Genomic DNA, 26,411 nt, shown 5'->3' on the forward strand with positions numbered 1-26,411 from the left:
TTTATTCAAAGAAATCCAAAACACTGATTTAAAATTAATCTTGCCGAAACCGGTTTGGCCCAGTGGAATGAGCATCGGTCTGAGGACTGGAAGGTCCCAGGTTCTATTCCGGCCAAAGGCATGTACATTGGTTGCAGGCACATCCCCAGTGGGGGGATGCAAGAGGCAACTGATCGATGATTCTCTCTCATCGATGTTTCTAACTCTCTATCTCTCTCTCTTCCTCTCTGTAAAAAATAAATAAATTATATTTTAAAAAATAAAAATAAAATCTCTGTCAGGCCAGGAGAGCCCTACACAGCATGGCCCTCAGACGCCCCTGACTGGGTTCATTGGCTCTCAGCCTGGGGCTCCCAGGAGGTGGCTCCTCTTCCCTTCTCATCCCCTCCTCCCCAGACAAGCTTCCCTTGACATCACAGGGGCTTTTTAATTCTCCAGTTGCAATCACCCACTCTCTCCTTCCAATCATCTTGGACCAATTGGGGAAATACAGGTTTGGAAGTAAATAAGTAACTTTTATTTTGAAGTTTCCTTTTGTAATGAACTTCAGTGACATCTGAGGTGACTTTGCAAAGCACAAAACGTTCATTTCCAAATTAGCCTTGCTCTGGCCTAGTTGCTCATTTACTTCCAAAGCTGAATACTGTCCCCTTTAAAAGATTAACTTTTAGCCTTGAACCTCTTCTGCACTCTGCTGTGGGCTGTGATGTGCTGTTTCTTGCCTCATCCAGCCGTGAGTCAGGCTTCCAGTGGCTGCCTCTAGACACCACTTCCGTGAGCCCTGGAGGACCTACCTGAGAGTCAGGTTTGTGGTTGGGTGTCTCCTGTGGGCTTAGGACTGGGAAGGAGATGAGGTGGCAAGCGGGGCGAGGACAGAGGCCAGAGACTGTGTGAGGCATTGTGGCTTCTAACTGGGAACTTACAAGGTGGCCAAAAGGGATCATATTGACAGGACACTGAGGACAACCAAGGAAGGCTTCTCTTCAAAGACGCTCCAGAAAGAAGACGTTACGTTGAGTCAAGTCTTAGAACCACCGGGCAGCATACTGACCCTTAGGAGGGAGCATGCGTCAAAATCTGTTCACTTGAAAAGGTTCTGAAAAATTGTGCCGAAACTGGTTTGGCTCAGTGGATAGAGCGTCGGCCTGCGGATTGAAAGGTCCTGGGTTCGATTCTGGTCAAGGGCACGTACCTTGGTTGCGGGCACATCCCCATTGGGGGGTGCAAGAGGCAGCTGGTCGATGTTTCTCTCTCATCGACGTTTCTAACTCTCTATCCCTCTCAATTCCTCTCTGTGTAAAAATCAATAAAATATATATATATTTAAAAAAAGAAAAAAAAGAAAAGGTTCTGAAAAGTTGAAAGGTGCAGGCCCTGCCCTCAGCAGGGGGGGGGGGGGGGTACTTGATGCCTTGACCACTGCTTTCTGGTCGTAGGCAGAGGAAAACAGTGACATGGCCGCTGCCGGGTTACTGTAATCATCAAGTGGAACGCTGATTAGACGAGTGCTCTGTAGATGGATTTAAATGTGTCCTTGTCTATGACCAGCTAAATGATGACACCTTTCACCTTTCTGATTGGATTTTGGTTTTGTTGATGGAAGGGAGCAAAGCTGCGCATTTTAAATGCCAACGCTCTCCATGAGCCAAACTTGGCTGCACAGGTTTGCTTCTTCCCTTGATGCTGAAGAGCTAGGCCGTGGGAGTCCGATCACGGTACTCAGTGTGCAAAGGTGGGCCAAGTATTTTATTCTCCCTGACCTGTAGGTTTCCCATCTGTGCAGTACAGAGCATAACAATTGTGCTTGGGGTTTTAAGGGTTGGAACATGAATGCACATAAAACAACTTACACAGCATTCAATAAATGGTTGCAATTTTATTGTCATCGTTATTACTAAGGAGCCATCTTGCTGTCTTTGTGTAATCAAATTATTCCACTGCTCAGTAGAATAAGAAAATTCCCAACCTTTAAAAAACACCCAAGTGAGCATTCAGGTCCCTGTTCCCCAGCATGCCTTGCATGTTCTCCACACCAGACAGACAGCACACAATTCGCCACATGACAACAAAACTGAGTCCCAAAGCTCTACTTGGGAGCCTTGTATTTAGAACTCAGCACCCATTTTCCCATGGAAAGAATGCTTTTAAAATGCAGGTTGGCCGAAACCGGTTTGGCTCAGCGGTAGAGCATCGGCCTGCGGACTGAAAAGTCCCAGGTTCGATTCCGGTCAAGGGCATGTATGTTGGTTGCGGGCACATCCCCTGTAGTGGGTGTGCAAGAGGCAGCTGGTGGATGTTTCTCTCTCATCAATGTTTCTAACTCTCTATCTCTCTCCCTTTCTCTCTGTAAAAAAAAAAAAAAAAAAAAAAAAAAAAAAAAAATCAATAAAATATATTAAAATGCAGGTTGGAGTCCCAGGCGACTGAAAATACCCAGAATTCCTAAAAAGACATGGATCATATGAATCATACAAGTCCTATGAAACCTTCAAAGGAAAATGACTTGTTATCTAACTGCATTAGATTAAATGGCAATATTGCAAAAGCAAGGTCTGCCTTGAGATTCTTTCCAGCCCTCATCCATGTCCTTGCCCCTTTCCTCAGTCAGGCAGAGCTTTGAACCTCAGATAGTAAGCACCAGATACCACACGACGTCCTTGCTGTCAGACGTTAGCTAGTATATCATTGGTACACTAGTTGTACCTCACTGTTGTTTACCAGGAGGCAAAAAGCCTAAACAAATGGAATGAGCTTAACTTAGCTACGGATATTCATTCGAAAAAGACTTTTATTCTTTCCTCTTCTTTATCTGAATAGAGATCAAAGAAAACAGGAACACAAACAAACCATTAGATGACCCAGATCGTCCCTTTAAGTCTTGTATGGATCAAACTGAAATACATAAAAACATACAGAGCTAAGTCTGCCTCCCAAACTCAGGGAAAGCTTTGAACAAGGCTGTCATTCTCTTCCACTATCAGCCTTACCTCTAAGGAAAATAACGGGCTCAGTACTCTCCTGAGCTCTACGCATGCTATGAAAAGAAAAGAAAAAATGCATCATAATTGTGCTTTCACCCTAGGAAATTCTCTTAAATGCCATGTAGCAAGTGCTTCATGTGAATCAACTATGTGGCTGTGCACCGTGAGATTGATATTGGAGAACATCTATCTGTAAAGACTAGCAGATGGCAGGGTGCTGGGCCTTGCTCTGTAATCATTAACTGTCTCATTCTCTTCCAATGAAGAGAGAGAGAGAGAGAGAGAGAGAACTTAATGTCTGCTTCACAGGGAAGTAGATAGAAGAAACCAGTAGAAAAAGTGTGGTAAAAATTGTGTTTGGTATATAAAGATGCTGGGTTATTTATTTCTAAGCAGCTTTCAGATTATATAATTCGCAATATTCTGAGTGAGGTAATTCTCAGTGAGGCTGAGCCATTTTCCTGGAACCAGACACAAGCATCACTATGCTAGCAATCTGCAGAAGGCCACTTCTGTGTGCGTGTAATGAGGGGATTTGTTGAGACATTGGGCGTTGAGAAGTGGCCAGATCTGCAGAGAATTTTTATGAGAGTTTCTCTGAGCCAAGCTGACTACATGTGCCAGGGAGCAAGATCTCAGATGCTCCAGAGGATAGCCGTTTTGCAGTTACTTTTATGCATTTGAAATTAAGGCGGGAAGGTAGGGAAGATTACATGGAGGTGTGCTGGCTGGCTGCACCTTTGACAGCACATTTGCCTCTGCCCAGGTAAAGAACACGGGGGGCTGCCCTGGCCGGGTGGCTTAGTTTACTGGAGCACCAGCCCATACACCCGAAGGTGACAGGTTCGATTCCCCATCAGAGCACATTCGCAGGTTGCAGGTGCAATCCCCAGATGGAGAGTGTGGGGAGGCAGCTGATCAATGCCTCTCTCTCTCTCTCTCTCTCCCTCTCTCTAAAATAAAAATAAAAGAACACAAAAGGTCAATCATAAATCCAAATCGTGCTATAGCCCCCTTTGCCCTCTCCTCTCCCTCTGAATTATTCTCACTGGGTTTGGTGGTTTGGTTTTGGCTTCTCCTCTGAAGGTGCAGCAATGTCCCTGGTGTGTGTGACGGACTTTGAGGCCCACGCGCGGGAGCGGCTCTCCAAGTCCACTTGGGATTACATCGAAGGAGGCGCTGGGGAAGGCTTCACCCTGCACGACAACGTCGCAGCGTTTAAAAAGTCTGGTCTCCTGTATCTTTTCTGCGGTTGAACTCAGGGCCTGGTTCACAGCTCCAGGGAAGGGAGCAGGCCTGGTTTCTGCCTGCAAAGCCCAGAGCAGATATAGAATGGCTTTTGTGTTATTTGGGGTGGGGTTTGGGGGGGGGGGGGGCAGATGACAGGGGAGAGGAAGGTTGGAGAGAGCGCCTATCTTAGTGCCTCTGCAGAATGAGTACAGTCAGTCTCCCGGAGACACAGACCACAGAGGGGGCGAGGAGGGTTGTGGGGTCCACAGGAGAGGGGTCCGTGTGGAATCAGGGTTGGGAGAAGCTCCCTGAAGGAGAGGAGCCTCCAGTCTGCTGTGCTGCCTAGTTAGCTACCAGCCAGTGGTCCCCCACCAGAGGTTTCCGGGGGCCTAGTCTGGTCTCCGCCTGCAGCAGGAATCTGGAGGCCCCAGCACCAGGCAGCGCCTCGGTGCCGGAGACAATCCCACCCACAGAAAACCTCCTTGTTGTCTAGCGCAGACTCCGCCTCCGGCCCCGGTACCTGAGAGACGTGTCGCAGGTGGACACCCGGACCACAATCCAAGGGGAGGAGATCAGCGCCCCCATCTGTATCGCGCCCACGGGTTTCCACTGCCTGGCCTGGCCCGACGGAGAGACCAGCACGGCCAGAGGTGCGGACCAGGCCACTGAGGCCCATGATGGCCGGGAGGCCTCCTTCACACAGGGCTGGCAGCTCCGGGGTTTCTCCAGAGAAGGGGCTGAGGGACAGCACGTGGTTGGCATGAAGGAGGGTGGGGAGAGGAATGCTTAACACTATGTTTGCAAACACCTCCCCAAAGATTGAGAAAATGCCCATTTTCTCCCAGCCAGCATGGCTCAGTGGTTGAGCATCAACCTATGAACCAGAAAGTCATGGTTCAATTCCTGGGCAGGGCCCATGCCCAGGTTGTGTACTTGATCCCCAGTGTGGGGCGTGGAGGAGGCAGCTGGTCAATGAGTCTCTTTCATCTTAGTGTTTCTTTCTCTCTCTCCCCTTCTCTGTTCCTCTCTGAAATCAATATGAAGGTATTAAATGAGAGAGAGAAGAGAGAGAGAGAGAGAGAGAGAGAGAGAGAGAGAGAGAGAGAGAGAGAGAAGAAAGGAAAGAAGAAAAGGGGGGGGAGGAAAGAAAAGAAGGAATCAAATTGTTATCTCCTGGTTCATAGGTCGTCACAACCATTGAGCCACACCGGCCGGACATCATCATTCATGTTCCTATCCTTCTCTCCCTTCCTGTCTCTGAAATCAATAATTTTAAAATATATCTATCTTAACAACAACAAATACCACTTCTAACCCTGCCCCACAGGGCACAGAAGTAAGTCGGGCCTTCTCTTCACCCTCAGGGCAGGTTGGCCAGAAGCAGTGCAGGTCCCGGGGCTTCTCGCCCCAGCCTGGAATGCCCCTGCCTCCACCCTGAGTTGTGCCATTTGCTCTGCAGCTGCCCAGGCGGCCGGCATCTGCTACATCACCAGCACGTACGCCAGCCGCACCCTGGAAGACATCGTGGCCGCGGCGCCCAGAGGCTTCCGGTGGTTCCAGCTCTATGTGCAGCGAGATCGGCAGCTCAACAAGCAGCTGGTCCAGCGGGTCGAATCCCTGGGCTTCAGAGCCCTGGTGATCACCGTGGACGTGCCCAAACTTGGCAACAGGCGACATGACGTTCGCAACCAGCTGAACTTGAAGTCAAATTTACTGCTGAAGGATCTCGGGTCACCTCAGGAGGTAGGAAAGATACCAGGCCCAATGGGCGGGCATTCCAGAGGGCAAAGCCCCTTCCGGGGTTCCTCCCTTCATGCCTTCCGCAAGAATGCATTGAGCGCCTGCCCTGTGCCCGGCACTGGTGATGCAGCCTGGAGCTGTCCGATCTGTCACCAGAAGTGTTCTGGCCAGGGCTGAGCACTGAGAAAGCTATAAGAAGGATTTTGCATGGGTCTTCCAGCATTTTCTCCTTCATGGCACACTTAGAAAATGATCATTTGGGGCGGCACACTTTGATAAACTGACCCTCTGACGGGGTGCTCACAGCAAAGGCGACCAGCCCTTGGGGTGTAACCAGCCCAGGCCTCACCCTGCTGCCCAGAGAAATGGCGGGGGAGGGGGGGATCAACCTCTCTGCACACCTGGAACTCATCCAGGGAGCACCAGGTGTTTGGAATCTCTGGACTCGATGACGGCAAACAGCACTTCACCCATTAAAATCCTACCGTCGGATGGGGTGGGAATCCCCAGAGAGACAAAGTCATGGTCAAGTTGGAATTCCTTGGCTACAGTGACGATGGGGACCCCAGACTTTTCAGTTAGTGGGTACCAGCGATACCCCCCAGGAGACACTCAACAGTCCTACTCATTAAGTCAGACACAACTTGGCCTTGAGGCTTTCGGGAACCCTTATCTCTGGCTATTAGGTGGGTCACTATCGCATACTGTACGACTTAGGATCATTGAAGTATTGCTTCTTTGTCATTGTCCTGTGCCTCTCTCAGCCGGAATGTGTTCCATTTGGCCTATACATGCTTCTGCTTATCCATCTCACTAAACTCTGAGTTCTTTTAACATGGGGACTGTGTCTCCGCTGTCTTGTGTCCCCAGATCCTGGCATAAGGAAACAGGGAAACAATAACGGTGAATGAGTAAGCAATTAAAGTATAAAATTATATTTGTAAAGAAAAGGAGCTAGAATTGGTTTGATAGCGCCTCTTTTCAAGCTCCTAAAGCGTTCACTCACTTTCTGAGTGTGCTTCATCGCTGGACCGGATCAAGCGGTGTTGAAGGAGTTCGGGACTAAGGCTTTCCTCTTATCCCCACAGAGAAGCTCAGTGCCGTATCTACAGATGTCTCCCATCGACTCCGCCTTCTGCTGGGATGACCTGTCCTGGTTTCGGACCATCACTCACCTGCCCATCATCCTGAAAGGGATCCTGACCAAAGAGGACGCAGAGTTAGCCGTGAAGCACAACGTGCAGGGCATCATCGTCTCCAACCACGGAGGGCGGCAGCTGGACGACGTTCCTGCTTCTGTAAGGAGGAGGACCTCAGAGGGAGGAGGGTGGAAGGGAGGGAGGGAGGGTGTGTGTGTGTGTGTGTGTGTCTGTAGAGCAAAGTACTCTGTGCAGTTTGGAGTGCACCGTCCCCTCTCTCGTATCACTTATGTTGGTATGTGTGTACCTTTTAAAGATTTTTTTAATACCCTATTTATAAAATATATTTTTATTGATTTCAGAGAGGAAAAGAGAAGGGGAGAGAGATAGAAACACTTAATAATGAGGGAGAACCATTGATCAGCTGCCTCCTGCACCCCCCACACTGGAGATCAAACCCCCAGCCCAGGCATGTACACTGAATGGGAATTGAACCGTGACCTCCTAGGTCATAAATAGACACTCAACCACTGAGCCATACCAGCCAGGCTAAGGACTTTTAATAATAGCCTCATGTGTAGCAGGCTGTTTTTATACACTTTACGTTTATTATCCCTAAATCTCACAACAATATTAGTATCCCCATGTTGCAGATTGGGGTGCTGGAGTTCATCGACATTAAGTAACATCCCCAGTTCTCACAGTAAGTCGTTGCAAGGGGGGGGTTGGGGGAGGGTTGCTGTTAGAGGTGTTTCCCAAGCACCGAGGTCCCAGCCTCCGGGAAGAAGCACTCAGCAGGAAGGCTGCCTGACTGCCTGGATCGCAATCTCACATTTTCTCAGATGACTCAACTCAGGAGGAACAGTGTGTCACTTACCCTGATAGATAACCGTTCTTCTCATCACAACTTTAAAATGCCCCGTGATTCCTTTGTAAACATTTAGGACACTCTGTAATTTTTCCCATAAAGTGGATTTATGTCCATTAGATATGGAGTTTGGGGAAAGAAAATAAAGAGGAGAGAGGCAAGGAAAGAACATCTAAATTGGAATTCATTGTTGCTTTATCTTCATGAAGATACGTATTTTCATGAAGCTTGTTTTCCAGATTCTTCAATTGCTGCTTGACTCATTTGAAGAAAGTGGATTTTTTTCCCTCTCTATTTTTGGCCTTTTTACTATATATGTAGGACATATGCAGTGCAATTATAAAACATACAAAAGCCAAAAAAAGTAACAGGTACCCCTATTTTTATCACTATCATTAGTGGCAATAATTTTGGAATTATTTTTATAAACTCTTTAATGCACATACAACATTTTAGGTTTTAAAATGATACATATTTTTAATTTTCTTTTTTTCACACAAATATATTAAGGGCATCATGTTATTTCAATATATATTCCCTTATTTTTAATAGTATGAATGGACAATGTATGATTTTTTAAAATTTACTTTCCAATTGCAGCTGACATACAATATTACATTAGTTTCAGGTGCACAGCATAATGATAAGACATTATCAAAACAATATCATTGACTATGTTCCTCAGGCCCGTAGTCGGCAAACTGTGGCCCGAGAGCCACATGCGGCTCTTTGGCCCCTTGAGTGTGGCTCTTCCACAAAATACCACGGCCTGAGGGAGTCTATTTTGAAGTAGTGGCATTAGAAGAAGTTTAAGTTTAAAAAATCTGGCTCTCAAAAGAAATGTCAGTCGTTGTACTGCTGATATTTGGCTCCGTGGACTAATGAGTTTGCCGACCACTGCCCTAGGCTGTCCTCTACGTTCCAGTGACTGCTTTTATAACTGGCAATTTGTGCTTCTTTAACCATAAAAGGATGGTTTATGTAACAGACTTGCTATCGTTGAACATCTCTATTGCTTCTGGCTTCTTCTGCTTTAAACAATGCCTCGGTGGCCATCCTTAAAGCTTTAGCACATCCTCAATAACTCCTGTAAGACAAACAGCAGGAAACACAGAAGCTACGGGGTTAGACTCCTGGCTCTCCCCGCTGCGGAGGGCCCGCGGTCTCCATGCTGAGACAGCCTCGGGCCGCGTGTGCTCTGCTCCAGGTGGACGCCCTGCCGGAAGTGGTGGCTGCCGTAAAGGGGAAGCTGGAGGTGTACCTGGACGGCGGGGTCCGGACGGGCAACGACGTGCTCAAGGCTCTGGCCCTGGGGGCGAAGTGCGTCTTCCTGGGGAGACCGGTCCTGTGGGGTCTTGCCTGCAAGGTGAGCCCAAAGGGAAGGCCAACCCGGAGGTACAGAGTTCCTCGTTCCTCCGAGTGCATTTCTGTGGTCTCCTCCCCACCCCCCCACCCCAGCTTACCATCTCTCCAGGTGCCGCAGAGTCCCAGAGAAGGGTCCCACCTGGCCCGCACCCCCAGGCTTCCTCTGCAGCGCGCTGCACGTTTTCCAGAGCCCTCGCCCCTTCTCCTCTTGGCGTTTCTTTATTTCACTGATCACCCATGCTCCTCACCACGCCTCCCTGTCTCTGAGCACACCTATCTATATAATAGAATCTATATCAGCTCATGATCACAATGTTCCTTCCTCTCTCTCTCTCTCTCTCTCTCTCTCTCTCTCTCTCTCTCAGGGAGAACATGGTGTTGGGGAAGTTTTGAGCATTTTGAAGGATGAGTTCCACACTTCCATGGCCCTTACAGGTGAGTGTCCGACTCTCTTCCTGATTTGAAAGCGGGAGGTCTAAGGAGCAGGAGGGTGGGCTCCCCTTCTAGCCGCCGCTCCCCAGCCTGGGGACGCCAGCAGAGACAGCAGGAAAGACATGTCCCTGACAAAGGTTTGTCGTTGACACATCTTAACCATGAACGCACAGTCTATATAACAAACTTGCTATTGTTGGACATCTGGATTGCTCCTAAGCTTCTGCTCTTTTAAGCAATGCATCAGTGAGCATCCTCAGAGCTTTAGCACATTCTCAGTCACCTCTGTAAGACAGACTGCAGGAAACACAAAAGCTACGGCTCCTACTTCCTGGTCCTTGCCCACGGGGAGCTCTGCTGTCCGTGATTAAGGTGTACGAAGGTCAACGTAGTGTCACATTATGGGAGTGAGGCCTGCAGGTTGCTCTGGACTGTTCAGACCATATCAGACTCTCTGGGTGTGGCTCTGGGTGTCAGTATAAAACAGTACTCATGGACTGTGAATAGTCAAGAAATTATGTCGAAGAGGAAGTACAGAGGGACCCAGGAGAGATAGAAACAGGGAGAAGGAGAAGCATTGTCCTCTGTAACCACAGACAGCAAGACACACGTGTCTCAAAATTACATGGGTTTCGGTCAAAAATGAAATTATTGTGGAGTGGCGCTCATAAAAACTTGTACGTTTTCAGCAAAGCCTGGAGTCCCAGTGTTCCCAAAAACAGTGGTTCCCAACTACTGGTGCTGGCTTTCCTCTTCAAGGGCCTTTGGGTTGACGTTTTTAGTTTGTATTTTTCTAAGTAACTCATTTCCAAATGACCCGACGTCACCGAGTTCCTCCCCTGAGGGAGGGGTGGGAACTGAGAGCATGTTGGGAGCCGCAGGGGAGGGGTGGGGAGACCTGCAGGTCTGTGGATTCCAGGAGGCTGAGATGACTGTCCTCCTCCCACGTGTCCCCCACTTCTTGCAAACTGGTGTCCAAACTTCTTTTCACAATAGCCTGATGGGAAACTCAATAACAAAGCTTCATCATGCCACCAAAGTGAGCACCTGTTCACCACTCCTGTGTTAATGGCCGCTGGAAACTATTTCTGAGACAGAAAACTATTTCTGGGACACCTTTTATGACTGGCCAGAAAAAGGAAAGGAAAATCAGGATTATGGGCACTCTGTGCCCGACTCTTTGTACTCCTCTTCCTTCTGATCGTTCTACAGTAAGGGTGTCGAACTCAATCAGAGAAGGGGCCAAAATCTAAAATCCAGCCTAAATCGCGGGCCAAATGGTTTACTGAACAGTCATAAACTGACAATGTCATAAACTGACAGCGGAGTGCAGTGATGACAGCGAGGTGCGGGCCACATTGCAAGGCCTGGCGGGCTGGATTTGGCCCGCGGGCCTTGTGTTTGACACATGTGTTCTACAGGGAGATGTATTGTTTAAGTGTATAGAAACAGCAGTGATCCCAACCAAACAAGGGGCAGAGAAGAGGGTTCGAGAGGAAGGGAAAGGATAGGAAACCAGACTAAAGGGCATCCCTGGGCATCCTGTAAGAGACACTGCTGCAGGTAAGACACCCCCCAGACTCCTCCCTGGAGAGAGGGGATCTCAGGGGAGAGGGGGGGGGGGCCACTGTGCATTTGATGGAGCTCAGCAAAATACAGATCCTCAGTGTGTAGCCCAGAGGTGGTGTCACTCCCCATTCCCTCCCTGCACAAGGCATGTAAACGCTACCTACAACGGGTGCCAGGAGGCAGCCAGTCAGGAATCACCTAACTCCCCTGGAAATGTGTGCTAGTTCCCCCTAATATCTCTGTGACACCACAGCCCTGGGAAGAGAACCCTGTAACACTATTGCCGAAAACAAAAGGAGTTGAAAAGTATTGGTTTTCCCAGCTGGGAGACCAGTTTTCTGAAATTTTTATATTTGCAAAAAGGTTAAAATGATTTGTCTTGAAAAAAAAACAAAATGCCCGCATATAAATCCCCTCACCTGAAGGCTGCACAGACCTCACTGCGTTCTCATCCCTCATCCGAAGCGGGAGAGGGTTTTTATAAAGATTTATTCGAGCCAAACGGAGGGCACGTACGCCTGGATGCAAGAGAGGCGAACGTTTCGAAAGAAAGAAATTTCCAACAGAGATAAGTGCTTCCAAGAAAAGACAGTTTGCCAGCTGCCCTTACGCATTTGGAACTGAGGAGGGAAGGTCACATGGGGGCGGGTGACAGAACAGTTAACCCTGCCTGCTCTTTCCCGGGAGCTGGCCTCTGAGAAGAGGCATCAGGGCTTTGCAAAGGTGCCTGAACCGGGAGGCACAGAAAGCATGGACAGGGCTGCTGAGGCAAAGCTCAACCTTTTACTGAAGACAGTATGTCCTCGGGTATGATTCCCCACCATGCTCTGCCCAGCTGGGAATCTCTGATCAGGTCACCCTGTGAGGTTACTTTCCATAACCCCCCTTTTTTCACAGTTTAACTAATTTCCTGCGGCACATCACCATAGAGCCTGTCCTGATCTCTGTGCTCCGTGAGGAGGTCTGCCTGCTTGGGAGTCCCGTTCTCTGCCCGGTGGAAGCCCAAGGCTCTGAGATCACTGTCCCTCCTGGGAGAGCCGTCGAGGCCCGCACAGTGGCATCTGCCGATCAGTCCAGCGTGCAGGTTCTGTGTGCGCAGTCACCCAGGCAGGCAACTCCTTCCTCTGTTTCCACTCTGAGGAACAGACCCTCTTTTGAGTCATATTTTTTGTGAGGAACACATTTTGCTGAAGTTGTGTTTGGGGAGGTGAAGGGGCATACATCAGAGGCACAGAAAGAAATTCCAGGCGGACATTACACATCCTGTTGTTCCATTCCAGCAGCCTTCTCATCGCCAGGGAGATTTCACTGCTTCCTTCAGCCCTCAGTTCTCCAGCCCATAAGCCACCCAGATGCTCTCTCCCTCCTCTTCTGCTTTTTAAAATATATCTATTGATTATAGAGAAGAAGGGAGAGATAGAAACTTCAATAATGAGAATCACTGATTGGCTGCCTCCTGCACGCCCCACACTGGAGATCGAGTCTGCAACCCAGGCATGTGCCCTGACTGGGAATCGAACCGTCGCCTCCTGCTTCATAGCACTCAACCCCTGAGCCAGCTCAGCCAAGCCTCTTCTACTTATCTGAAGTCCCTTTCTGGAGCCGCCGTGTGTAATCTCAGCTCCAATCCTATTGCGTTCCAATGAGGACCCTTTACTGCAGAGGGGGTTTCACTTTTCAGAACTCCTCCTTAGAAGACATGAAATACCCCATCTCCTAAGCTGTCCCTGACTCATTTCCTCCTTAACATGCACGTCCTACCTGAGCCTATCAGGACCCAGATCAAGGTGAAGGGTATCTACTACACACACGCATTGCTTTAAAAATGCCCAAAGAGGACCCATGCACAGGCTCCTGGAATAATTCCTGAGGCAAACAGAACGGCATCCTTGGTTCTGGATGCGTACTATTGCCTCGGGGTGAGCACCAGCTGCAAGTCAGGGCCTGTTCCCATTGGCTCATCCACATTCGAACCCCTTGTTCTTTTAGGCTGCCGGTCGGTTGCTGAGATCAATCAGGACCTGATCCAGTTCTCCAGGTTGTAAGGAAAGAGCTGGGGACAGGACTGCCGAGGCAGCCCACGGGAAGACCAGACCAGAGCCTACGTGTGGCACCATCCTGCCCAGGCCCTGTGCCATCCAGCGGCTCAACCACTTCACCTCCCGGCCCCAAACCCTCCTCTGCCTCACTGCTCTTCATATGCTGTTCTCTCGCCCGAAATCCCCCTCTGAAGGAAAAGGGCGGGTCAATGATGATTGACTAGGTCAGTGGTCGGCAAACCGCGGCTCTAGAGCCACATGCGGCTCTTTGGCCCCTTGAGTGTTCTAACGCCACTTCTTCAAAATAGACTCGCCCAGGCCGAAAACCACCTTCTGCGCGTGGGCCGCGAAGTTTCAGTCGCACTGTACGTGTGCGCCCGCACGTGGTATTTTGTGGAAGAGCCACACTCAAGGGGCCAAAGAGCCGCAGGTGGCTCTCGAGCCGCGGTTTGCCCACCACTGGACTAGTGGATGAAATTCTTGCAATATCCTCTACATCTCTATGAAACATCTATGGGCATCTGCATTCTGGACAGAAGAGCAATACATATAAAGTATCACCCCAACAAAAAATCATTCCCCACTCTAAAAATACCAGGGAAATAATAGGGTTTAAAAGAGGCTGCGGAGCCATGCAGACAAGGGATTAAGAGGCAGGACTGCCACTGGCAGACGGGGTGGCTTGGGAAAGTCACATAGGCTCAGTGTTTTCTTGGCCTACTCCCCGGCCTCACCCCGGCCCCTATCAGGACGCAGCGTCACGCACAGCGGAGCGTGGGACCCTTCCTAGACCTCCATTCTCCGGGATTTCACCTCTAGAGCTCAGAGCTCTGCCTCAGACTCCATCTGTGTCACGTCCACAGCTTTGGTCTCATTATTCTTTTCACATTAGAAATAAGAGAATATCTCAGTACCAAACAGCCTTGAAACTATGGCATGAAACCAGAGAAATCATTGATAGAATGACATCCACTCTTTTAACCCCTTCACAACCTCACAAGTCAGATTTTTCTTTTTTTTCATGCTTGTTAGACATGAGCAGAGCAAGACGATGCACCAGGTGCAGAGACTCCCCAGGGCAGAAAGCCTGGGTGCCTCGCAAGGGGCAAAACTGGGAAAGTGAGAACCTTGTCCCCAGGGTGACCTGTCCTCCCCTGGCATCTCTCTGCATGAGGTTTGGACCCCTGTCTTTCATATCCTCCTAAAGATCACATCTAGGCCTCCGTTATAGTTCAGCTCCAGGCCCAGAGAAGCAGCAAAAGCAGAGAAGTGACGCCATGGCTGCCTCCAGACCAGTCACATTGGCTAGTGACTCCCTGCCCTGGCACCGAGCACCCCGTGGAGACCACCACCACCCTGGAAGAGCACAGGAGGAAAGATCATGGATATTCTGTTCAGACCCTCCCCGGGGACCTCCCCTGAGATTCCCACCGGCAGGAGAGGGAGAAGTATGATCAGGACAAAGGACCCAGTGCACAGTCTCCCCTAGAGCCATTCCCTCTCCCATTCTTCCCTTTACGTGACCCCACAAGACTTATGAGGGGAGCAATGGGCAGTGGCACTGCTAACCCCCTGAGCCTGTCTCTAAGGCCTGCTGTTCTCTGCCTTCTCAGTGAGCCAGAGCAGCTCACCCTATCCTCTTCTGTGCTTCTTCTGTGCCCTTCCTTGTTGTCACGGTCCTAAGTATATTTTGGCTGCCATCATGGACCCAAGACCCTTTGGCCCAGTGCTGTGTACCCCTTCCCTTTGGCTATCCCCAGCCCCCACTTTCCTTAAATAAACTCAAATCTCCTTCATCCACGTCTGAGATGGCTATTCAGTCTGCCCACGCATCACCGACTTGAACCTTTCGATGCTCTGATCACCTTACTGGCTGGCGAACTTGTAAAATCCCCCAATTTTCTCTGTGATAACTTTACTTATGAGGACTTCTAAGCAGGCATGATGGCCAGCCCTAACATCACCAGCTGGGCGCTTGACTTAGCCATTCCAGGTTGGTTTGGAGTGAGAGGGAGCATCGTGAAAGCAAGTTGTGGACATAATGGAGTTCACTGACGTTCCAGGAGAGTCTAGCATAAATCCTCCCTGTGTGCTTCTGCCTGGGTGTCTACTCTTTTGGTCATGGACACACGTGTGTTTTTTCTGAAGTCATTTTTCCTTCTGGACTCAGATGGCTAGATCCAAGAGCCCAAGGAAAAGGAGCAAAGACATAAGGTACTGCCAGCGGCTGTGCTGGGGGGGAAGGGGGGAAGCGCTCTTGGGCCAGTCAGAATGCCTCCGTGCTAGAATGCAGGTGACCTTCTCCACTGGAATGTGTTCAATAATGGAATGAAATACTTGGCATCTAAGAGATAAGCCCGCATTCTGATAAAGAGAGTCAGCTGAGAAGCCACTGCAGGGTCAGGCTGCCTGACGGAGATTCCCGCGTCACTGTCCTCGAGAAGTTTGGCAAGACTACGCGCAACCCCGTCTTCTTCTGTCAAACCCTAACGCCAACCCTCTTGGACTGACAAGAAAACTCGGGGGCAGGAGGACTTCCGTTTCCTAACGCAGAGTGTGAGGAGCTTAGAGGTCTCCACTCCTAACGAGAAGTCAAAAGCTGAGCAAACTGAAAACTTAACAACTCCGCCAAGTCCCTCCGAAAAGTGAGGTCACAGGGCACACCACTGCCCCCCACTGGAGAGACGGGCAGACCCAGGGAATCACAACTTACCTGAGCGGGAATCTGTGAACAAACCTCCATGAGAGCTATACGGTAGGAAACCCGAGCTGTAATTGCCGAGGTGACCAGTCTGAAAGTTAAAAACTCCAGGGCGGGCCCCATCCCAGGATGCCCCCAGGCTTTTGTTTTTCCTCCGGGAATTCTACCTGGTTTACTTCCTGGTTCTCTCAGTGACAACCGGACACACCTCCCCTAGAGCTTCCCGCAGGAGGAGGGGAAAGGAACCATTCTGAAATGTGCCCACTAGAACCCCCTGCTCTTAGCAAGACCCTAACCTCCCTGGGAGGTGGAAAATACCCAACCCAGCCCCCCTGTAGCCACCCTGTCCCACCTAAGGGGGGCGGTAGGGGACCGGGAAGCACTGGTCAGGTTCACAGGCCAGCACCACAGCTTCTCACCAAAACACCGAGACCTAACCGAAGGACTAAAAACACTAAGATGTTCAGAGTCCTGGACTGTTTGTGTATCCTTCCATTCATTCATTCACTCATTCATTCCCTAATATGTGCCGTACACTGTGCTAATCCTCATGGGGAGATAAAGATGTATAAAATAGAAACACTAGTCAAGCATACAACAGTTTTTGAACACAACTAGACCCCTAACCTCATGACACAGGCCATAGACGTGGCGGTTATCACTGGACAGCTTCCCCCAGACCTCTCCGGGGAGGGGGGGAAGCAAAATTGATGTCTGGATATATTGGGTGGGAAAGATCTCCTCCGGTACAGCATAGTGATTGGAGCTGCTGCTGCCACCACTGCAAATGTCTCAGCTTTGCAAAATGGCAACACCCCGAGAGAGGAGACGGGAACTAAAATACACACACACACACACACACACACACACACACGCACGCGCGCGTATCTACTTCACAGGCAAAACCCCCACTGCGCTGGGAGACGTCTCATCTCCCTGAAATTCAGATTGTGGTTCCCCCACAGCCAACGCCCCCTGCGGGTGTCCAGCTGAGGGCGGCCCCCGAGCATCTTTATCGCGGTGGCCTTGGGGCTGGCCTTCTCTTCCCCCGCTCAGGAGGGAGAGGAGATGGAGGCTGGAGTCCCGCACTCTGCGGTAGGAGGGGTCCTGGGACAGGCGTGAGCGATGACACGGAGCAGATAGAGGCCACGATAAAAAGGCCAGGCCAGAGGGGAGGGCACAAGACTCCGGTCTGCCTCCAGGGGACAGACTCAGGCTCAGGCTCTTCCCGCTGACCGTTAGCAACCCAGCAGGTCAGAGCTTTTCCAAATCTTTCTCTCAAGGAGTCGTGGGTGCGGAGGGGTTGGGGGAAAGGAAGGGGAGTGTGCACCTGTAGCCGCCTGGCCTCTGTTGGGGGGTAGGCCTCTTCGGGGTGGGCCTCTGCCCCACCTGCTCCCCAGCTTCCCGGTCTCTGGAGGGCACCTCTCGGTCCCCAGGTGTGCCATGGCCGGCTGGAGCTGCCTCGTGACGGGCGCAGGGGGATTCCTGGGCCAGAGGATCATCAGCTTGCTGGTGGAGGAGAGAGAGCTGCAGGAGATCCGGGCGCTGGACAAAGCCTTCAGACCAGAATTGCAGGAGGAATTCTCTAGTAAGTGAACTTGGGTCTTGGGGAAATGGCAGCGCTAAGCCTGAACCAGGCAGTCTGCTCTTTTGTCGTTGTTGTTGTTGATTTTTTACAGAGAGGAAAAGAGAGGGATAGTCAGAATCATTGATGAGAGAGTGTCATCGATCAGCTGCCTCCTGCACACCCCCCACTGGGGATGTGCCCGCAACCAAGGTACATGCCCTTGACCTGAATTGAACCTGGGACCTTTCAGTCCGCAGACCAACGCTCTATCCACTGAGCCAAACCGGTTTCGCCCAGAGTCCGTGCTCTTAACCACTAGTTTGCCTGAAAGGTTTCCTCTGGGCCTGCCTCCCACCCAACGCACACCACACAAGCAGCCACATGTCCACGGAGCCATGGCTCCACCACCGGGGGTTCCACAGCGCCCTCTCCTGGCTGCTCTGTGTCCCTGCAGGCTAGCGGGGTAGGTAGGACTTCTTCCCTTCCTTGGTGTGGGATTTCTCCCCTCCCCTGCTGCCCCCCTTTCCAGCCTCCACACCCCCTACCCCCAAAACCAGGATATAGTGAGTCCATTGACCCAGTCTACTGAAGTCAGCAGCAAACAACAGGCAGAGGAAGGGAGGGCAGAGGGCAGACGTGGGGCCCTCATCAGAGAAAGCTGAACTCTCAGGCTGACTCCAGCAGTTTCTCTCCTGCCCTTGCCCCTACTCTGCCCCCAGAAATGGGCCGGTCCTGCCCGTGGGTGGCCAGGGAAGGTGAGCGAGGCTGAAGGCAGGGGGGAGGCTGTGTGACTGAGACCTCCCCTTCCTCTCTGAGCCGCAGGCCCCTCGCTTGGAAAGTAGGCATCCGAATGCCCATGTCCTGAGACAGCTGTGAAAGGAAGTCAGACTATGGGAGTCGAGTGGAGAGTAGGAAGCACAGGATAAATGCAGGTGTTTATCCAAACGACAGGTAGCCCAGTGCCGGGTCACCCCAGTGGGCCTCAGAGGAGCCGGAGACCCTCCACGGTGGCTGCTGCCCTGGGCTCCAGGCCGGGAAGCTCTCACTGGGCAGACATCTGCTTCTGATGACAGCTAACCAGAGCTTGGGCTCCTCCTAAATCCCCCCATTGGTTCCCCCAGCTTCCCGGTACCCGAGACTTTGTCTCTTCCTCTCAGCCCATCTCCAGTGAGAACCAGAACCTGTCACAGTGGATCTGCATGTCCAACCTTGTGCTTCCCTCCCCGGCTCTGCCCAGCGCAGCTGCCGGGACCCTGGCTCCCGCACTCCCCACCTGTGCTTTGGTCCCGACACTCAGATTGCTCTCTCCACCGCTTTGCCTTCTCTCACACCCTCCCCACAAGCCACTGCGGCCAGGGTGAGCGTCCTACACAGCTCTGTTCACGTTTCTCCACGTACTCCAAATCCACGCGAGAGCCTCACTCCCTACAGAAGGGAATCCGAATCCCGTCCTCTGTATAGCCACTCTCCACAATCATTCCCCTCTCCTCCATGGATGGGCGACTTCCCCCGAGTCCTTTTGACAGCTTAGTGTTGCGGGCACGCGTGACTCCGCACTGCTCCAGTTCTTTTTCGGAAGGAGATGCATGGAAACAGATGCCTGCTATTTCCAATGAACGCTATGCATTCTGATCTCTGTGCTTCGGGTTATTTGTCCTCCTGTGGAATGTGCCTCCCTCCCTTCCTCCCTCCCTCCCTCTCCGCGCTCTCCCCTCCACCCCCACCCCCACCCCTGTCCTTGGAGACCTGGGTAAAATGCCACCTTTATCAGGAAACTCCCAGATCCAAGATGCCTCCCAGTGACCTGCCGGTGTTCACACAGAGCTCCAGAGCCAGAGCAAGCTGACCTTGCTGGAAGGAGACATTCTGGATGAGCAGTTCGTGAAGAGAGCCTGCCAGGGCACCTCGGCTGTCATTCACGCCGCCTCCGTCATTGACGTCTTCAATGCCATTCCGAGAGAGACCATCATGGATGTCAACGTGAAAGGTACAGGTTCCTCGGGAGGAGGTGGGGTGGGGTGGGGTGGGCCGGCGAGGCTGGGAGAACGGGACGAGGTAGGGAGGAGCAGAGCAGTCGCTGATCACCTGAGGTCTGTGCTTTCGCTTAGCACTACCAACCCAGAGAGGGCTGGCTGTTGTCCTCTGGGTTTGTTGTTGTTGTTGTTTTAATGTTTTAGTGATTTCAGAGAGAGGAAAGGGGAGGGAGAGAGAGAAACATCTAGGATCAGCTGATTGGTTGCCTCCTGCACGCCCCCTAGTGGGGATTCAGCACACCGCCTGGGCATGTGCCATGACCAGGAATCAAACCAGGACTTCTTGGTTCATGGGTCGATGCTCAACCACTGAGCCACACCAGCCAGGTGTCCTTGGGTATTGGATGAGAAAGGCTGAGTAACTTCCAAGGCTCCCTGAGCCAGAGAGGGAGAGCTAGAATTGAAACCCACAGCAGTGTGACTCCAGAGGCTGCAGAAGCTCTTTCTAGCGCTGCTCCCATCGAGAAGGAACTAAACTCCAACCTCCAACACTTGATACTCAACCACCTCCCCCCTGGGCTGGAACCGGGCCTCCTAGCTGCTTCCTCAGTCATCATGTTAGCCCTCCCGTGTGGCTCTGAGGTGATGATCACACATGGGGAGCCACGAATGAAGGGCACTGGGATGAGGTGGCCCCAAGTCAGTCAGCAGCCATGGGCCTCAGCTCTGGGCCGGATTCCGTGGGCGGGACTTCATGTGCAGGATGAAGCTGGTGCAGTGGTCTGGAACTACAGGGTCATGGGGCACTGAACGTCCTGTAACATCTTCTTAACCATAATGGCATCCCATCATCCTTCACACCACTTCTTCGTCCCACCGCCAGGTCTCCTCCTACAGACTGGTTCTAACCAGGTGTCAAAATACACCTTCGGTCCTCACACCTTAAAGGCTTGGCGGCTCTTTCAGAAGTGTGGCTTTCCCATCTATTTTAAATACAGACGCCTTTGCTCGAGGGTTTGGCTTCACCCACTCGTTGGCTTGCCGTTATGTCATCCATCTGGTCCCCGGCGGCCAGCCTCTCTAGGACGACGGCACCCCGTCTCCCCAGCCCATCATCGGTCCTCTGTGCCGGGTGCTCAGACTCCTTTTCTTTTCTTTTCTTAAGATATATTTTTAATTGATTTATCACAGAGAGGGAGGAGGAGGGATAGAGAGCTAGAAACATCGATGAGAGAGAAACATCAACCAGCTGCCTCCTGCACAACCCCCACGGGAGATGTGCCCTTAACCAAAGTGCATGCCCTTGACTGGAATCGAACCTGGGACCTTTCAGTCCACAGACCGACGCTCTATCCACTTTGGGTTTCTAGCCAAAAACAGCATAATAACAAAAAAAGACCCCTTCAGTTCCCACTAGGCCACGCCCCTAGTCACCCCCACACTACAAGGAGGGGGTGAGAGGAACCAGTGTCCGGCGATCAGCCCTCCCTCACAATTCCCACCCTTCACAGCTCCAACAACAGATGTGAAATCCCTGAGACATGATACGTTGGCTAAAAGCAAGGTCATTCCCAGGCTTAGAAAATACTTTGTGATGCTTGTCACTTCTCCCTCTGCAGGTGCATTAGCCCCAAATAGTCTCTGCCTCTAGATTGAAGTTATTTTTCATTGAAGCTGTCTCTCCCCAAAATCAAACTTCACCATGTCCTTAAAAGGGAGTTTTAAATGCAAAACATAAAAATGATGCTTTGGCCCAGAGATTCCTTGTAAGGAGGGGAGGGCACTCTGGATTACTTCCAGGAGCTAAGAGTCTACCCAGCTGAAGGGATTCTGCCAGGTCCCCCCGTGATAGGTATTGCCACCAGAGGGCGCCCCCTTCTGCCTCTCCCCCAGCTCAGCCTGCAAGGCCAGTGCAGAATCCCCCAGTGCTCAGTAGGAGGAGGGTTATCACCCCCACTTTCCATACCTGGGAAGTCACAGATAGAACTAGGGTTGGCCTTGTAGGGGACACACAATCGGGAGCAGAACCTGGACCTCCAGCTTCTCCCCAGAACCCACTAACATGCTCAGTGGCTCTCCAAGGAAGGTCCCTGTGACTATGTGTTTATTGGTCCTTCAAAGGAGAACAATACAGACAATTCAATGTATATTTAAGAGTGCTTATTACCTATAAGCGTCTCTCTCTTTCTTTTTCTCTCTCTCTCTCTCTCTCTCTCTACTCTCTCTCTCCCTCTCGTGTGTGTGTGTGTGTGTGTGTGTGTGTGTGTGTGATAAAAGTCCTTTAACTGTTCTCTTTTTGCCTAGGAACTATGACTGTCCATATTCTGACAGTATAGCTTCCTAACTTATTTTATTTTAAATAGCCTGTCGTTAATGGTAAGGATGGGGGGGAAATGACAATTTGCTAATGTTCAGGAAAATACAAAGTGGCAACCCTGGGTCCTTTTCCAGAGTCAGAAGCGCGCACACACACACACACACACACACACAGGCCCATGAAACCCAAACGCCTGGCCATGCTTGCCTCTCTTTCTAGCCGCACTTTTCTGTGGCATCGGCATGTCAGCTCTCAGCCAGCCAGAGAAACACGGGAGGGCTCCCTCCTGGTCTGCAATGACACCCCCACCCTGGGTGGGGAAGGAGGGGCTGGCCATGGCCGGTGGGCGTGGTCCTCTGGGTTCTGTCCTGACACTGACCACGTGCGCTCCCGTGGGCAGGCACCCAGATCCTGCTGGAGGCCTGCGCCCAGGCCAGCGTGCCCGTCTTCATCTACACCAGCACCATTGAGGTGGCGGGGCCCAACTCCTACCGGGAGGTCGTCCGGGACGCCAGCGAGGACCAGCGCCTGGAGAGCACGTGGTCGGCCCCGTACCCGCACAGCAAGAAGCTGGCCGAGGAGGCCGTGCTGGCCGCCAACGGCTGGGCGCTCAGGAACGGCGGCACCCTGTCCACGTGCGCCCTGCGGCCCATGTACATCTACGGGGAAGGGAGCCCGTTCCTGCGCGGCTTCGTGGACCAGGCCCTGCGCAACCACGGCACCCTGCCCCACAACAGCAAGCACTCCGTGGTCAACCCCGTGTACGTGGGCAACGCGGCCTGGGCTCACGTCCTGGCCCTGCGGGCCCTGCGGGACCCCGAGCGGGCCGCCGGCGTCGGGGGACAGTTCTACTACATCGCCGACGACACGCCGCCCCAGAGCTACGACCAGCTCAACTACGCGCTGGGCAGGGAGTGGGGCTTCCGCCTGGACGCCCGCAGGGGCCTGCCCGTGCTGCTGCAGTACTGGCTGGGCTTCCTGCTGGAGATGGTGAGCCTCCTGCTCAGGCCCGTGTGCCGGTACCGGCCCCCCTTCAACCGCCACACGGTGACCCTGCTCAACAGCGTCTTCACCTTCTCCTACAAGAAGGCGCAGCGGGACCTGGGCTACAAGCCGCTCTTCAGCTGGGAGCAGGCCCAGCAGAACTGTGCGGCGTGGATCGGCGCCCTGGTGAAGCGGCACCGGGAAGCCGGGAGAGCCACGGCCCGCTGAGGCGGGCGGGTGGCGAGGGGGTGCGTGTGGGTATGGTTAGCGGGTGGCTCTCAATCTCCCCGTCTGGGTTCGTGCAGAAAGCGACCTGGACCCCGATCCCACCGCATCCCCGTTACATAGATGCCACGTCATTGTCTTCTTCCTACGCCAGGCACGTGCCCAGCCTGTTCGTGTCATTTCCTTTGCCCGTTACAAAATCCTTTTTTTTTTTTTTTAATTCCTATTCCTTTACACGACTCGGTGAAAAGAATAAATCTTTTCATGCCTCACCCAAAGGAGGTTGTGGTTTATGGGAATACATACCTCCCTCCTTTGCCTCTATTTTCAGGTGTCACCATCCTCTGTAAGAAAAACTGCCTGTACCTGGGTATGCGCCCTGCCTGGACACTCCCAACCAGCTGAGCCACCCGGCCAGGGCAAAGCAGTTAGAAATGTTAACTCGTCACGGTCTTACCTCCCTCAGGGGTCTTTCAGTAAATGAGCCACTTACAGTCTACTGGCAGGATCCGACCACAGAAACACAGAACGCTTTTCCATCAGTCCAGGCCCACTCCAGCCATCCAATCAATTAACTAGCAAGTGTCTAGCGTTCACCGGAGGTGGCAGAATTGAGCCTCTGAGCCAAGCGTGGATATATTGATGGCCAGCAGGTTCCTTTTCTTTTATCTTGCTGGGAAATTTAAGGCAAGGGTCCTTTCTAATTAAAGTCTTACTATTGCTGGCTTACCACCTCCATACATGACACGGACAAGTGTAAAGCTGTCACATGCGAATACCAAAAAAATGAAACAGATACGACATGAATGACCATTCAGTGTTCACAGGTGTTATCTGAGTCGGTCACGGGGACAGGGACAAAGCCATGCTTTTACTGCATGCAGTCAGCACTGACAACAGAGTAGATGGACTTTTACAATGTTTACAAGGAAGGAAGGGGATACCTCACAGACTTAAGGGTCAGTGGCAAAGATGAGAAAAATAATCGAACAGGTCAATAATCAAAGCCTAATCGATCACAACACAAGCCTGACTGCCCAAGGCCAAGTCCCTGTGGGAAACACCCAATGTGTTTGCCACCTCATCGCAACCCATTCAGAAATAATAAAGTTGTCTATTTTTTCCCCTCTCTACTTTTTTTTATAAGACAAGCTTTGGATGTTAAGAATTAATGGCCTCTAATTAATGTAAAAAATCTCGAATACTTTATGCATTAATGAAAATTGCTCCGTCTATGTTGCACATGAATGGGACAGTATGGCAGGGTCTGTGGTTTTAAAAGAATTCTTAAGGCTTTAGTAAAAAAGTGTAGTGGGCTATTATAGGTACAATAATTATTACTGCTTTTCTTAAATAAACTCTGAACTGCCCTATCATTCCTATACCATACATTGTATTTACTATACATTGTATTAGTCTCATGGCCCATAGCACAAAATTTAGAGTCTAAAAATTACTACATATATTCAGCCCTGGCTCGTGTTGTTAAATGGTTAGAGCATCAACCCCACACTGAAGGGTCTCAGGTTCAATTCCTGGTCAAGGTCATGTTACCTGAGTTGCAGATTCAATCCCACCCATGCAGGAGACAGCCAATCAATGTGTCTCACATCAATGTTTCTCTCCCTCTCCCTTCCTCTCTCTCTAAACTCAGTAAAACATTTTTTAAATATTTGGAGGGTACAATATATAAGTAAGATAGTCAAATGCACTATGTGTTTAAAACCCTACTCGTATGAAGAAATTAAACAGCCATTTTACCCTCAATTTTCCAAATTAAAATGCTGTTTTCTTATCAAGTTCTTAAACTCCAGCACAAATTTCAAGTTCAAATCTGTAAGATCATAAAAGACCTATACCTAAATAGGGGTATTCTCATTTAAATCAGGCCCCTGGAAATGTGGGCTATAACACTTCAGACATACAGTCTTTCTCTCTTTTCACTTCTACCTAGCACTTGCTACTGCTTTCTGTCAGGCCTGACTCTCAAATATTGGCATTAACCTAAAGTGCAAAACTAAAATCTTTCTGGCACAGTCTTTCTGTGATCAGTAGTTCATGAACGATAAAAAAGGGTGATGTCAAAGTCTCTAATCAGTAGTTCATGAACAGTTAAAAAAAAAAAAAGGTGATGTCAAAAAAAGTTAAAAATAGCCTAAACTGGTTTGGCTCAGTGGGTAGAGCATTGGCCTGCGGACTGAAGGGTCCCGAGTTCGATTCAGATCAAGGGCATGTACCTTGGTTTCGAGCACATCCCCGGTGGGGGGTGTGCAAGAGGCAGCTGATCGATGATTCTCTCTCATTGATGTTTCTAACTCTCTATCCCTCTCTCTTCCTCTCTGTAAAAAATCAATAAAATATATATTTTTTGAAAAGTTAAAAAAAAAAAACCTACCGAGTGCGCACACTGAAAGCCGCGCAGGCCAGACAGCAGTGGGGGGGGGGGGGGGGATGGTGGAGGAGCACACGCCACCGGGAGCCGCACATTCTCATCCCCGCCACATCCCAGCCGCCCCCACCAGCTCATCTTGAGCACCACGCCCCGCGGGCACGACTGGCCCCCAGCCCTGGCCCCCGAGCCATGGCTCCCAGCCTGTTGACTCTTCCCTGACCTGTTGGAGGCGCCCTCCTCAAGCACCACAGGATGCCCGTTATCTCTTCCCCGCATCCCGCATCCCGCGCAACAGGGACCTGCCTGAGAGCGACCTTAGCGACGGGAGCTGGCGCCCCTCCCCGCGCCCCGCAGCGCCCTCTGCCGGCGCCGGCTGTGCTACTGGGCGAGGCGGGCAGGTGCGGGGCAGCAGCGGAGCAGCGCCTTGAACTGAGCGCCAGGATGGTTCAGCACAGCAGCCCGCCCGCCGTGCGGGCCCTGGCATCAAAGGCACCAGCGTGGCCTTACCTGCCTGCGTGCCAGTACGGGTTCAACTCCTGAGCCTTGGCTGGATCCCAAGCCCCTCGCGGACCCTCCAGTTCTGTTGCCCCCCTTTTTTTTTTTTCATTCGCAAATGGCGAATTTTATTATAAGGCGTCATGGGACTGGAATACTGTCCATTTCTAAAACTGGTGGGGTCCTTTCAGACTTTTCGTGGCATAGTTACCGCACAATTCTTGAGGCGGCTCCCTCTAGGTGTGGCACTGGAGAGGACACCGTGAACGGAACTTAATGATTCATTTAAAAACTGGCATTTGCTGCCATCCAATGCTAACTTGACATAGATGTAGCAAGAAAGCAATGTCTGGGTTTAAATCTCGCCAACTGAAAGGCCTTCGGTAATACAAGT

The 26,411-nt window shown here is 51.2% G+C and overlaps 2 protein-coding genes across 8 annotated transcripts; both read left to right on the top strand.

Moving 5' to 3' along the window:
* The first annotated feature begins 646 nt into the window (after positions 1–646).
* HAO2 (hydroxyacid oxidase 2) lies at positions 647–15,988 on the top strand. Of its 6 annotated transcripts, XR_014793386.1 has the most exons (9): positions 647–805; positions 4,068–4,206; positions 4,710–4,861; positions 5,671–5,954; positions 7,040–7,249; positions 9,166–9,324; positions 9,689–9,758; positions 13,314–13,616; positions 13,777–15,988. XR_014793386.1 is itself a non-coding variant. In XM_084866377.1 (8 exons), the coding sequence occupies exons 2-8, from the start codon at positions 4,076–4,078 to the stop codon at positions 13,367–13,369; spliced, it is 1,062 nt and encodes a 353-aa protein (XP_084722503.1). In that variant the 5' UTR covers positions 647–805; positions 4,068–4,075; the 3' UTR covers positions 13,370–15,988. The 6 variants fall into 6 exon arrangements, 4 of the variants coding, with proteins under 4 accessions (XP_084722503.1, XP_084722504.1, XP_084722505.1 ...); XM_084866377.1 differs by having other exon boundaries at positions 13,314–15,988; XR_014793387.1 differs by lacking the exon at positions 647–805 and having other exon boundaries at positions 1,413–4,206.
* On the top strand, positions 15,760–25,502 carry LOC311612955 (3 beta-hydroxysteroid dehydrogenase/Delta 5-->4-isomerase-like). 2 transcript variants are annotated; one of them, XM_084866374.1, is made up of 4 exons: positions 15,760–16,118; positions 17,501–17,652; positions 19,454–19,618; positions 22,322–25,502. In XM_084866374.1, the coding sequence occupies exons 1-4, from the start codon at positions 16,105–16,107 to the stop codon at positions 23,131–23,133; spliced, it is 1,143 nt and encodes a 380-aa protein (XP_084722500.1). In that variant the 5' UTR covers positions 15,760–16,104; the 3' UTR covers positions 23,134–25,502. The 2 variants fall into 2 exon arrangements, with proteins under 2 accessions (XP_084722500.1, XP_084722501.1); XM_084866375.1 differs by lacking the exon at positions 15,760–16,118 and adding an exon at positions 17,096–17,317.
* The last annotated feature ends 909 nt before the right edge of the window (positions 25,503–26,411 follow it).

The sequence above is a fragment of the Pipistrellus hanaki genome (genome assembly GCF_964339955.1).
Source record: "Pipistrellus hanaki genome assembly, chromosome: 18".
NCBI lineage: Eukaryota > Metazoa > Chordata > Mammalia > Chiroptera > Vespertilionidae > Pipistrellus > Pipistrellus hanaki.

Bases quoted from the DNA above. Each gene is read 5' to 3' on its own strand.
- HAO2 (XM_084866377.1), top strand. From the start codon at position 4,076: ATGTCCCTGGTGTGTGTGACGGACTTTGAGGCCCACGCGCGGGAGCGG. The intron at 4,862-5,670 runs GTGCGGACCAGG...TTTGCTCTGCAG, and splicing joins AGAGACCAGCACGGCCAGAG to CTGCCCAGGCGGCCGGCATC. The intron at 7,250-9,165 runs GTAAGGAGGAGG...GCTCTGCTCCAG, and splicing joins TGGACGACGTTCCTGCTTCT to GTGGACGCCCTGCCGGAAGT.
- LOC311612955 (XM_084866374.1), top strand. The intron at 17,653-19,453 runs GTAAGTGAACTT...GTGTTCACACAG, and splicing joins ATTGCAGGAGGAATTCTCTA to AGCTCCAGAGCCAGAGCAAG. The intron at 19,619-22,321 runs GTACAGGTTCCT...TCCCGTGGGCAG, and splicing joins CATGGATGTCAACGTGAAAG to GCACCCAGATCCTGCTGGAG.